The sequence below is a fragment of the Microtus pennsylvanicus genome, chromosome 15 (genome assembly GCF_037038515.1).
Source record: "Microtus pennsylvanicus isolate mMicPen1 chromosome 15, mMicPen1.hap1, whole genome shotgun sequence".
Classification (NCBI taxonomy): domain Eukaryota; kingdom Metazoa; phylum Chordata; class Mammalia; order Rodentia; family Cricetidae; genus Microtus; species Microtus pennsylvanicus.
Window position 1 is genome coordinate 37,702,935 of NC_134593.1, and position 13,888 is coordinate 37,716,822.

At 43.2% G+C, this 13,888-nt stretch overlaps 1 protein-coding gene across 1 annotated transcript in view; it reads left to right on the top strand.

Annotated features, from left to right (window-relative positions):
* Vwa8 (von Willebrand factor A domain containing 8) overlaps nt 1-13,888 on the top strand; it is a 304,908-nt gene that overhangs the window by 131,759 nt on the left and 159,261 nt on the right. The window contains exons 18-20 of the mRNA XM_075950004.1: nt 3,101-3,207; nt 4,682-4,788; nt 9,903-9,974. Coding sequence (XP_075806119.1) covers nt 3,101-3,207; nt 4,682-4,788; nt 9,903-9,974 — 286 coding nt within the window. The remainder of the gene's footprint in view (nt 1-3,100; nt 3,208-4,681; nt 4,789-9,902; nt 9,975-13,888) is intronic.

Here is a 13,888-nt window from a genome sequence, read left to right on the forward strand (position 1 = left end):
AACCATGTTGCTCCAGGGAGACTATGAAACTATAGAAGCCACAGACTTGTGGAGCTTGGTCTATGTGAAAAGTATCATTTTTAATGTAGAAATGGATGCTACGCCAACAAAGGGTTAAGATTAACCCCATCCCATTGTTTTATAAAAACGTAAACTCTGGATTATGTGCCAATGGACTGTAACTACTGTGAGGGTTAAAAGCCACCACCTGGGAGCATGTCTGACAGTTGGTGACCAGAGATGGACTAGCACCCAGAGCCTGCAGGCTCGAAAGGAAAGGAGTCAGTCCCAGCTGGGCAACATTCAGATAGGCGTGGATGCAGAGAATGAGTGATTCCAGTATCCAGTTAACACTTGGGGAGATGCTGACCACTTTATTAGTTAGGGAAGTCGAACTTGAAATAAGACTGGTTACCATTCTATGCTTGTTTTTTTTTTTTTTTAAAAAAAATATTCTCTGAAGTTTTCTGGAATGTTGACATACTTCAGAGTAAGTAGTGTTATTATCAAAGGCCGCAGTAAAGGCCTGCCTTGTTATCCGCTTGTGACCCGCGGGGGTGGAGCTAACACTTGCAGCCTCTCGCCCATGCATCATCTGTTGTCTTTACAGCAGCTGCAATCGCGCATCTTCCTGCCAGCCTCAGAGTAACACAGAAGCAGGAAAGAAACAAAAAGACTATTGGTTCATTTTTTTTTATAACCTCTTTTCATGTTGAGGCAATGAAAAGGAACTGATTTTATTGAGAATTTCAGGCAAAAATGAAAAGAGTTCCATAAACTACCATCGAGGCCTTCTGGGAGTAGATGGGATTAGGAGAGGCAGCCCTAGCTGCCCAGCCTTGCCCTGTCGCCCGCTCCCACTCCTGTCCTCCCCTTCTGCTCTACGTATAACTCCAGGGGCTGCAGCCTTCCGTGTCTAGATGCTCCAAACCCGTTCATTTGAGTCCTAAAAGTAGGACTAAAGAACTATAAGAGGAGTTCTACTGTGGTCTTTATTTTATGTTATATTGACTTATGCACTTCTAAAAAAATTTGAGGAATTGATTCTTTAGTGGTAAGATTTTGGAAAGAGCTGTAAGAATCCAATCAGAGGTAAAGATTAGCGGTCCTGGAAAGTGAAGTCATGAAGAAATTATTCCTCCCACCCAAAAGTGAGTTACACGCATTGTTTGAAGATTCTAAAATGTGTAAAATTAATAGTATGTGTGTAAGATTTCACTTTGTAAAGTGTTACATAATTAAATCTAAAATCCACAAATCTGATAAGTAATCATACCCAGTGTTTAACAGTTATTGACATGACTTTTTTTATTGTCCCCAGGAACGGTTTTGCTTGTAGAGACTGACTGTCTAGTGACTGCTTGAATTTAAAAGCCGATTCCATTCTTTAAGAATATGATTAAAAATACCTAAACTTCTTCAGACTTTTCTCTCAGTTCATTTAACTGTAAGTTTACTAGATATTAACAATTGCATTTAAATGCATTTGCAAAAGTACTGAATTTTATTTTTAGAACTGCCTAAACTAAATACTTTCAGGCTTTGAAGCTGTATTAATAACTTTTACATACAATAAATAACCACATATTACAAGCTACATTTATCAGATAGACCATATTATCTTAAGTCATCTAATACTATTTGTAAACTTAAGAATTCTAGTCACAAGTACTAATTAATTCATTATACATTCCGAGTAGACTCCTTGATATCCATTATGAATCTCTGATTAGCTCTAATTGCCACCCTACCACCCAGCCTTCCCTTCCGTGGGTTTACTGCGGTCCGCCTCCTCATCTGGTCTTTCCTGTATCTTCTCTCTTCTAGGCTTTAGACAAAAGGCCAGAAATGTTCCAATATAGAGCCAACCTGAGATTAGTGGGTAGGCTATGTAGAGGTCAGGGGTACCAAGAATAGTTAGTAGACAAGTCAAAACTTTGTGTGGTCCACATCAATCCAGGTGACCTAACGGGGTGATAGAGATGCCTACAAAGCCCTAATATCCCCAGACTCAGGAACAACTATGATAGGAAGGTTGGGAATGATGCCAGGGTGCAAAAACTCAAGAAACAGGACTCAAACACAGTGAGGTTTGGGAGATAAGGTAGGGGCTTGGTTTCAAGCAACAAAGCAGTGATGTCAGAACTGCGCTGGCATGCAGAACTGATGAGACACAGCCTAGAGGTGCATACACCTCCTAGTGCTCTTGTGGGACCCAGAGGAGGCAGTGGGTAGACAGGGTCAGGTCTGCGGCTCAGAATCTTTATGGGCACAGGGAATAATACCCAGTGCCTGACACCCTTCATTCACACGCCTCTGGCTCACGCCACCCTTCTACTACTAGGGGTTTGTTCTCAAGGGGAGGGGACCATCCACAAAGCTTGGTACTGTGTGGACCTGAATTCAGATGGTTGGTTTGAGACATCAGAACATCCGACCATGGCTTTATTCTAGCACAGCACAGGCAATCACTGACTGAAGATCCTTTCTGTGGGTCGCTGCGGTCATACATTCTAAACATTGCGTAGTAAACTGTTCCATGCCATGATGCTTATGGTGTTGTTGTAGTTGAAGACTCTGTCTCTTCTCAGATTGTTATTTTAACAACATATTTATAAAATAGGTACAGAAAGATTTCTTGATGGAAGGAAACAAAACCAGATAATCTTTCCTTCAGATATTTGTGTTAGAAAATAAGAAAAACCTCATTAAACCACTTCTGATTTAAATTTGTGATTGCCACCTTAGAGTAGGCTAAAATGTTGCTGTTTTAGTTAAGAAAAATTTGATATGCCGCTTATACAATAAACAAGAAATATGAGGCATATAAAATCCATTTATGAAAGAGATGATTTCATCATAATCTGAAAAATGTACATTAATGAATATTGCTAATTACAAATAAGCTTAGTTATTAAAGATTGCACAAGCATGTGCTTTACACAAACTAAATTTATATTTATACTAAAATTTTATGCATTATATTTCATAGGTACACGGTTTCTCCTCGGTTGTAGTTCGTGAAGTATGTATGTTAAAAGTGACTTAAGAACCAAAGAAAACACTGAATTAATCAGAGCACTGCCGTCCCTCTCCCTAGGTTCTTACCAAGCCTTGCTAGGTCAGCCCTGGAGAAGAATCTGGCAGATGCTGCAATAGAGATACGTGCTGGCGACAGCCTGGAGCCAGAGCTGGAGAACTACAAGTGTAAGTACTCGGCTCGGCTGGATTCGGTGACATTTTGTGTTACCGGTGTCAATAAAACCCTTGTCTTTTGTGTGTTGCACTGATAAAGTGAGTCTGTGTCTCCTCAAGCAGTCTGAAGGCCAGTCTACAACTGAACTTCTGGTATCACTTCTTTCAGAGGCCGCCCTCCCTGCCAAGAGTCAGTCTGACACTAATGGAATCAACCTGTCTAATTTTGACAAACATGTCTTTCCAAATGTTTTCACCATACAGTTTAGAATTCTGTTTTCTTTGTACAGCATTGTATTTTGAGGACCACCAAGTTTCCTGTGGGGCGCGCCAGGGAGCATTTTCTAGGGAGACAGACTAAGGGGAGCCGGCTGTATGCCCTCCTCTTCCAGTCCCTCCAGTCAGCCGTTCTGCCACCTCCACCTCTCTTCTGCATAGCCATGAGGAGAAGCTTGAAGTGGAGAAGACTGTGCACTCTGAAAGTTCCCTGTTCTGAACTTAGAGCACGGGAAAAAATTCCATTTTTAATGTACCTGCCTTCTCAAAGCAACCATTCTCCAGCAGGACTGCAATGGCTGTGGCTGTGATAGGTGTTTTAGTCACTGTGCCTACACTGAACCAAGGGTTTACTATTAAGAATAAAATTATAAATTTGATACTGATAGATCTGAACAGATGTGCGGAGGCCACTCAGAGACAGACTAACTCTGAGATTTGCTCTGAGCTGGTAGCATAAACAGAGAGAGGCTTTGTCATCGGGATGGTGGATTGCTTGGTCTGGGAAAGGTGAGCGCCAGCAGTGTCCTTCTCGGCTTCCTGTAGGGGATCAGGGACCTGAGTGAGAAGATTGTTCACTTGACTTCTTCCATTCATCTTGAAAGCCACGGATCTCCTGGTCACGAGCCCGAGCTCACAGAACAGCCTCATAAGGGCAGGTCCTCGTCCAGGTGATGTGATGGCCGTCAGCGTACTGCAGTGCCGTACTTTCTAGTTCTAGCTTTTTATCAGAACACAAGTTTATGTTCTCCTGAAATTACATTTGCCCTCGGTCATGATGGCGAAACAGGTGCTCAAACAGAAGCACCCTGTGAGACTTCTGGAAAACCAGCAAGCCTGCTTTCTCCCAGTGTGTCCCCTATGTAGTTGAAATGTTATCAGTAAACATGGATTCTGTGAGCAGAATGATCGGAAGGCCTCCACCATGGCCGCGTGCTGTGCACTGAGCCCGAGTGGATGCTGCTGGGCCTGCTGTCGTGTGATCTCAGCAGAGCTGTGCAAGCTGGTTCACTGCCACCCTCTTGCTCTTTTCCTTCATGGACTTACATTGGGTCTACAACATAAATTGGAGAGCTAGTGTTTTAGTTTATTCTTCAGCTGTTTAATTAAAATCCCAAAGCTGCCTGGCAGTGAGGTTGGCCAGACTAGACCTCTCTGGGTACTCGCAGGCATTGCTGTGACTAATCCTCTGCCTGTACACAATGTTCAGGTGAGATAGTGTCCGGCTCTCTGCGGATCGGCGCTGTCAGCGCACCAGTGTACAATGCCCAGGAGAAGATGAAAGTGCCCGACGTTCTCTTCTATGACAACGTTCAGGTGAGGGCATTGCTCTGTGGTCTCGGGCTAATCTCCATCGTAGTAGCCAACACTCGTCCAGATGACACTGATGTTTAATTGTGGTCATGATGTCCTAAATTCAGTTCAGGTAAGGCAAAATGAAGGACTGAACTGTTTTTAACGACAGTGATAATAAGGTTTAAATTTCTTTCCAATGGTTAAAATTAGGAGTTATTGCTATAGATTTAAATATATGCATGTTGTGTGTACTCACGTTTTGTGACTGTGCTTGAGGCCAGTAAAATATCTTATTGAATTAAAGCAGACCTACTGGCTGTCACTCGGGCTCCTAGTTCAGTCCTCCCTGCAGCTCACAGAAGGTGTGTCCTATATCTAGCTATATATCAAGTTATATAGATAGAAATAAAATACTCTTATCTGTGATGTAAAAACAAAAACCTTGTTAAAAGGAACAATAGTGGGCTGGAGAGACGGCTCAGTGATTGAGAGCACTAGCTGTTTTTTCTGAGGACCCTGGTTCAATTCCCAGCACCCACATGGCAGCTCAAAACTGTCTGTAGCTCCAGTTCCAGGAGATCTGACACCTTCACACAAATGCACATAAAATAAATTTAAAATTTAAAGGAACGATATTTCTCAGTGTTGTCTGTCCACATTTCGCATGCTGTCTGTGACAAGGAGAAAAAAACCTGTTAAATTGTTATAAGTAAGAGTTGGAAAAACTCCAGACCAGCTGAGGTTGAAAAGCCCTCACAGCACGTAAGAACGTGGGAAGTTCAGTAGGAAGGAAGACCACTGTGTCCTTTACGGTGTCTGTTGCCATGGCATTGGTGACACAGACATTGAAGACTGCAGATCTGCAGTGAGCTTTCCACAGACGCCCTGAGGGCCTTTCTGTAACCAGCTCCAGATGCCCCCACGCCCCCAAAGTGTAATGAGTCACTCATGAGTAAGGATTTTAGTTGCTGCAGTTCTGGGGATGCGACTTGATGCAGTTTGCTTCTGTGGTAGGCACTGCTGCTTCATTTATGCTGCGCGTCCCCACAGAAGCAGGAACCTTCGTGTCACTTACAGGTGGAGGGCATAGCCAGTTCATCTTTTCTCTGATGGCCCGTAGTCCCCTTACCACAGTGCAGTGAAAGGGTCTTTCGAATGTCTCTCCCCTGGGTTTTTCTGTTGTCTCCAGTGAAGTTTCTAGCACATTTTAAATAAGTGTCAAGAGAATTAAAAAAGATGAATAAGATTTTGAGCATCCATTCTAAGTAGTTTGTCTCATTAAACCTTTATTATGGAATATGACCCATGGAGCAGTAAGGAGAAATTGGAGAATAACAAGATTAATAGCATTTTAATAAATCCAAGGAACTTTAGACCAGAAAAATTAAATACCACAGGTTAGGCTTGTCCCTAAGGTATTGGGGTCCAGAAATTAAAAGTTATACACACAAACAGATGCATCTCCAAGACTCAATTGCTTTTCATGTGATGAAAAATACAGACTAAGAAGTACATATGGTTGTGTTGCTGTATAATGTGATGGAGGTACATGCAGGTTGCTATGGTAACAAAATGAGATGATGGATGCTGACTGGAAAGGTTTCAGAAAACTCAGTCCACAGATTCTTGGATTCTGGTTGCAGAGTGTCAAGTGATGAGGCTGGTGCCTGAGGAGGTGCTGTTGTCCAGGCTTCACTGACGGAATCCGTGACAGATTTCAAGCACGTTTGCCCTTTCACTAACTTTGTCCTCACTCTCTTGTGTTGTCCAAGAGTTAGAATCAGACGGAGATAGTGGGGCAATGGTGATTGCAATGGTCAAGGTCACAGCTAAGGAGGATGTGAATGAAATAGGCAGTGACGGTGGAGACAAGGGGCGGTGCAGCCCTTACAGGACCCCTCAGGTGGTAGAAATTAGGGATTTTGTTTCCTACTGTCTCAGGGACCACATCATCTGGTGGAAAAAGGGAGAACAGAAAATCACTCCTAATTGTGCCCACAGTGAAAGGAATGTGTAGAGTGTGTGAGGGGGCGAGCAAGGAGGTTGGGCCTGTGCAAGAGCATGAGGAGTAACCACTGCTCCCAGAGCATCAAGAGTCACCTGAAGAGCTTTGAAAACTGAGTGGCAAGTCTGTGAACAAAGAAACAGCCATGTCTGTCCTGCAGAGGACTCGTGTGCCCCAAGGGAAATGGAAGTTTCAGGAGCTAAATTGGTCAGTCAGAATCTAGGTCGGAAATAATAAAGACCCTAGGTCCCAACTGTGCCAATAGAGAAGAAAGAGTCTCTGTCTCTGTCTCTGTCTCTCTCTCTCTCTCTCTCTCTCTCTGTGTGTGTGTGTGTGTGTGTGTGTGTGTGTGTGTGTGTGTCTGTGATTTTACTGAGAGTCCCAAAAAGAGAGGGGCAAGATGGACAGTGGCCATGATGATGTCACAGTTTGATTGAGAGGAAGAAGGGTTCTTTTTAATGGGGGGGGGGGAGGTTGCAGGACGGAAAGAAAGCTGAAGATGAGGAAGTGAGGAAGCGAGGGGTCGTGTTTTGGATGAGCGGAGTTTAGGAAATTGGGGACTAGCAGTCATCACCGAGAACGCCTGCAGACTGCCTGCTCCAAGTTATAATTGCCTGCAGCTGAAAAATCTCGAGTTTTGTTTGTTTTCTTTTTTCACATTTTGTGAGTTGATGAATATACATGGGTGCACATGTGCCATGCACTGACCCACGTCATATCCTGGGCATCCAGAAGAAAGCAGCCAGGAAGATGGTGAGCAAGAGCAAAGATCAGAACTGCAGGAAGATGGGTAGAAGGGAGAACCTGCCCGTGGTGCTGCAGAGACTGAAGTACTCACTGGTGTTGGCAATGACCTTAGCCTTAGCGGATGGCTCGAGTCAGCAGGCAGACGCAGTGAAGGTCTGCCGCAGAAGGACGTGCGAAGAGACTTAGAGTGGAGGAAGAGCGGATGGCTCTCCAGTGTCCCCTGGCCACGGGTGTGCTTCTGGGGAGTCAGCGTGATGAAACAGCCTCTGAGTTTTCACTCGGGTAAAAGGAGCCGCCATCTCCAGACCATCTTAGCGAGCTCCAGTGTGAGTGACACCCAGGTCCCTCTCCTCAAGGACCTGTTCACTTTAGGACAGTCTTTATTTATACTGTTAATACTCTTCTTGTTTATTTTTAATGTTCCAGAAAGACAAAAAAATGAATATACTCATTTTACTTAAAACCTTTTTAAATTTTAGTTCCCCAGTGTATCTAGTTTAAGAAAACTAAAAGCACCATTCGTTGTACTTGTTCTTGAAAGTGGTGAAAAAAAAAACTTAGTTTTGACAAGTTTTGAGTGTCAAAAAATATCAAGAAAAGCAAACCAGGAAAATTCTAAGAAATATGTGTAGCATGTATATATTATAAAAGGATTTTTGTTTCAATCTTTTGAGTATTTTTGAGTAATCTAATTACTCAAATAGAGAATTTGAGTAATCTGAACACTTTGTTTTGGGCTGTTGTTGATTTGGTCCAGAAATCAAGAAGAGAGACTCGGGGTTGAGACTCTGCTGGGACGCAGCTCTTGTTGCCGTCCCATGAGCCTTTGTCCTTACCTGTGTCCTATTTTTTGGTACACAGAAGAGCAATGCAGTCTCCTCTGTGGCTCCTGTGAGAAACTCTAATGTTGCCCTTTTGTCGTACTGTGTCATAATTCGAATGATAAATAATGGAAGTTCAAAAGTACCTTTTTAATTCTAAGACTCTGCATAGCTTTGTGAGTGGTTGGTCTAAGTGTGTGAACAAGTGGGTCTGTTTCTGGTGCCTTCTCGTGGGTGCTTTTCTTTCTTTTTGTTAATATATAGTTTACAAACTTTATATACTTACGTATATTTTTTTAATTTTATCTTATATATAAAAATGTAGCTGCGTGGTAGTGGTACATGCCTTTAATCCCAGCACTGGGGAGGCAGAAGCAGGTGGATCTCTGTGAGTTCAAGACCAGCCTGGGCTACAAGAGCTAGTTTCAGGACAGGCCCAATGCTATAGAGAAACCCTATCTCAAAATATGTATGTGTGTCTGTGTGTGTATACACATACATACACATATATGTGTATATGTGTGTATATATATGTAAATATACACTTAAAAAAAGGAAGTCCAAAGTGGAGGTATTTGATTACTTTTGGTAGCATGTGTTTACTTACATTAGTAAGCATCAATTTAAATATTACATTAATTATAACCCTATTCTGCAGAACATAAATAAATATATTTGAATTGAATTATAAAATTATTTGAAATATTGGTCAGTAGTTTGCTCTTGCTCAGGTGGGCAATTTGAAGTTTTCAATATTGGTGACCTAACTAATTACTTACCTTACTTTTATCCACATCATAAATATGTTTTTAATTACAGCCAGGTTTGGTAGCATGTCGTAACCCTACGTAAGCCACACATTAAGTCCAATTTCCAGTCAACAACCTTGAAGGAGCAATAGACTTAAACTCTCTGACCCTAGTCAAGGTGGAACTGATCTGGCCCCTTTGTGTTTGTGACACCCAGATGTGTGGCTACTAACAAAGATATTTTGATGTAGGTGTGGTTACTTGGTGTTTTGGGTATTAAGATGGTATCTCTTTGTTCCTTGTATCATGCCAAAAAATTTTTTTGTCTTTTTTTTCTTGTGGATTGGGGCATTTAAAGATCGTAAGAAATAAAAAAATACAGGTGCTTTCAGTATCCACTGGATTCCCCGCCCCCCCCCCCCCCCCCGGGCACTGTCCTATGTCTCTGTATGTCTTTGTGTCTCTGTCTGTTCATCCTAATTCACACACCCCTACCCTGGAACATGCAAACCCATCAAGGCTGGACCCCCAGATGTCACCCCAGTGTGGGGCTATGACAGTAGCACACACCTTTAATTCCAGAACTAGGTTGGCAGAGGCAGGTGTATCTCTGAGTTCTCCCAGCCTTGTCTACATAGAGTGTTGAGGACAGCCAGGACTACATAGAGAGAACCTGTCTCAACAGTGACAATAACAAAAATGTGTTTTAATTCAAGCCAGTTCCTTTTGTATTGTATATATGTGCTACATTTTAAGATAACACCTCTATAGCCGCCTTTCTTATTTGACCTTGATTGTATTTTTTTTTTTTAGCACATGGTAGTGATGGAAGACATGCTCAAAGACTTTGTCCTTGGAGAACACTTACTATTGGTCGGGAACCAGGTGAGTTATGGCTGGGAGCAGTAAGTTTCTTCTTTGGGAAATAAACATTTAGAAATTCTTTTTCCTCTTAATAAAACATATTTAAATTCACAGCCTGAAACTCTTTACCGTTCAAAGAGTAACCTGTACCGTCTGAGTCTTAGCATTATCCCAAGGTTAACCATCTTCACTCATGTCCTATCACCTCGCCCATTGACCCCTGGGATGTCTGTGCCTTCCCAGTGCTGCCCCAGTCCTGCCCACCATCACCTGCCAACAGGAGTGCAGAAAAGATCTCAGACCACAGTGGCGCCTCCTGTGCATGCTGAGATCCCTCTCGGCCAGGTTGTTGGGTGCACAAGCTGAGTGTTTCTACGTCTTTTTGCTGTAGTCAACTCCTCCTTGCTCTCAGATACAGCCCACATCTTTAGTGTGCCATGCAGTTTGCAGGTTGCCACTTCAGCATACTACTCCAGCCCAGGCTATGGTATGTCTTTCTTAGCCTGTGCTGCCTTGAACCACCCTGACCTTCCTTCAGGTTCTCATCTCTTTAGTGTTTGGTTCATGTCTGTCCTTCTACCTGGCGCTTCCCTTTCCAGCCCCTGGGAGGGATGCTTTGCTTTGCCTGAGCTAGATTCCATTGCATCTCTTCTCTTCTAGCCCTTCTTTCTCACTGTATTTCCCATGTGGCGACCATCCTCCCAATTTACATGCTCCACATGCAGAGGAACAAGAAGTGTATTTCTCTGGCTCATTACTGCTATGTAGTGGAGATGGTATCTATGTATGCTTGTGTAAGGAATGGATGGACACTCTGTCTTAGAACATTCTGATAGTTTTCCTCAGTTGAATTATCAGATCCAAAATAAGTAACTCTTTAGTTTTTTACAAGTTGATCTTATTGGCAATCAGAAACTTAGCCTTATTTTTGTGTTCCTTGTTTTGTTCTTACATAAAAATACAGATTCTTTTATGTATAACTTCTCAAACCTACAGTTAAAATTTTATTCTTTTTTATAGTTAATTACAGTTAATTTTATTCATTTTTGTACATGCATGCGTCTCAGATTACATTTGGAGGTCGGAGGACAACTTTTTATTCTTCCACCTCGATCCTGAGTCAGAGTCTCTCTTCATACTCTAGGTTAGCTGCTCACAAGCTTCTGGGTGATTGTCCACTCCATCTCACTAGATAAACACTGCTTCTGCGTCAGGCACTTTCATGGGGTTTCCAGGAATCAAACTCAGGTCATCAGACTTGCTGAAAAGCACTTTAGCTGCAGATCCTGCTCACTGGCTCTGAGTTTTAGAAACTCTATCCAGATGGGCCTGTAGTTGAGGGCATAGATCTGGAATTGAATGGCAGCAGGTCCAGCAGCCACTCTCCCCGTGAGTGGACTCTGGCACACTGCTCAGCTATCTGAGGTCTCACTGGCAGTGTAAACAGAATGCACTCTGTTGGGCTAATGTAAAGATGGCGTGTGATAAACCATGGGGAGGATTCCACACAATGCTGTGTGCCAGCTAAAAATAAAACCCATGCATCACATAGAAGTTTTAAAAGCATTTTTGTATTCTCTTGGTTCACTTTTTTCTAAACAAGAATTAAACATAAAATAGATAATTCATGCTTGTTTTCCACCATTTGAAATGCCCTACCTACTTCTGTTCATTGGTAGTCGTTTTTCTAGTAAGTCTCTATAGGTTGATGAAAAGTGGCTGATAGTGGCATTGAATCCTTGCTGGTCTTATCTCATTGAAAAATGATGATTCTGAGCCGGGCAGTGGTGGCGCACGCCTTTAATCCCAGCACTCGGGAGGCAGAGGCAGGCGGATCTCTGTGAGTTCGAGGCCAGCCTGGTCTACAAGAGCTAGTTCCAGGACAGGAACCAAAAACTACGGAGAAACCCTGTCTCAAAAAATCAAAAAAAAAAAAGAAAAGAAAAGAAAAATGATGATTATGGACTTAATAAAGCCCAGAGTCCTTTTATTATTTCTTTTAGGATGAAGGTATGGTCTTATTAATCTTTAATTTTGATATTTTAGTACTTACTACATGGTCCTACATCTACATCCACCCCTCCCATCCCGAGGTCCCACCGAAGCTCACAAGCTCAGAAGGTTTGGGACTTTTGTTTTTGAGACAGAGGCTTACTCTGTGTCTCTGGCTGGGCTGGAACTTAATATGTAGACCAGGCTAGCCTTGTGCTCACTGAGACCCACTCACCTCTGCCTCCTGGATGCTGGAATTTAGAAGTGTGTGCCACCCAGCCTGGCTCAAGCCCAGAGTTCTTAACAGACTTTGGTCTCTTAAAGCCTGGACTACTTGGTGTGTCCTTTGAAAACTCCTGCTGTCAAAATAATGGCCTCAGACATGACTGGCAACTCAGCAGCAGATCAGAATGGCAGAGAGCTGGGCTTGAAGGAGTTTCTCAGATACAAAAGTGCCAAAGGCGGGTCTCTAGCAGCAGGATTTTCAGTTCTTTGATTACAAACCTGGAAGTCTAGCATCAGCATCTACTGGGTCCAGTGTTGCAGGGACCTTTGGGCTGTGTGCTCCTGCTGCCTGTTCCTTTCAGTCATCCCAGGGAGCAGTCTGCCTCCTTCAGACTGCCATTTATGTCCCCTTGTCTGATCCACTCCTTTCAGCGTGGCATCTAATTCTCAATATCTGTGCTGGGATCCCAGTGAGAGTTGGTTTCCTGTGTGGGTATTTGTCCGGTCTTTGCCAGCATCTCTCCACCCACACACCCTCTTTTCCTAGTGCTTTTATCCTCGCGGTAGCGATGCACTGTCATGGAAATGAAGCAGGAGGCACAGAAACCCAGACCCTGAGTAAATCACTACCCTGACTCCATTCTCTGAAGTGATGAAGTAGGCTATTTTTAGATTTCTGTCAGTCTCCTGTTAGATTCAGGAGTTTGTCTGCCCTCTCTGCCAATGCCAGTGAACCATTAAGGGCCTTGGTATACCAGGCTCCTCTCTGCTGCTTTGTGTATAGTGTTTATCGGGTATTTGAAAAGTATCTTAGAGGGCTCTGCATATCCTACTTAGTAGACAAAGTATAAATGTCAATAATACATAAAGTATTAGAAATAATTTGAATTTAAAATTTAGACGGATTTTTAGGACATCTTAAAACAATGGGCCAAATTCTGGGTCAGGCAACAGTCTAGGCGAGTACATGGCTCAATGCCCATTTGCCTGAGATAGCTCAGATCTGAAACTAGAGGCCTGTGAGCAGAGCTAGGTGATCTGCATGTTCTGAGCAATCACTGGCCTGCGTTTAGCAATGAAGAGTGGCACCCATGCTTGTATTTACCAATCAGAAGATGGGAGTTGAACCAGTGTGGCTGGCTTAAAACCCCAATAGAATTGTATAAACACGTGAGCCAGCTAAGTTCCATTTCAAACTTGTTTTCTAGAGTTGATATCTGTATAGAAGAGCCAGGGTCTGGTCAGCCTTTGTCTGCCTCCTCCTGACGGTATGAAGAACTGACATCTGTATAGAAGAGCCAGGGTCTGGTCAGCCTTTGTCCACCGCCTCCTGAAGGTGTGAGGAGCTGACATCTGTGTAGAACAGGGAAGACTCTGGTGAGCTTTTGTTTGTTTCCTCTTGAGGGTGTGAGGAGCTGACATCTGTGTAGAACAGGGAACACTGATGAGCTTTTGTCTGCCTCCTCTTGAGGGTGTGAGGAATACAAAGCACCTGGAGAGCCCTTAGCAACTGCAGACAGAGGCTGCCTAGCAGGTTCACTTTCTCTGTTCTTTTTCCTTCTTTCCCCAGGAAGGTGTGCTTTTGCAGTCATGGTAACTAGGCCTTTTCAGTAGCTTTGAATGCCACCCTACTCTGCTGAACAGTAGGTCTCATACCTTCCAGAATTTGGTATTCTTTCTCATCAGTACTGGTTTCTCCCTTGGAAAGCATCACCATG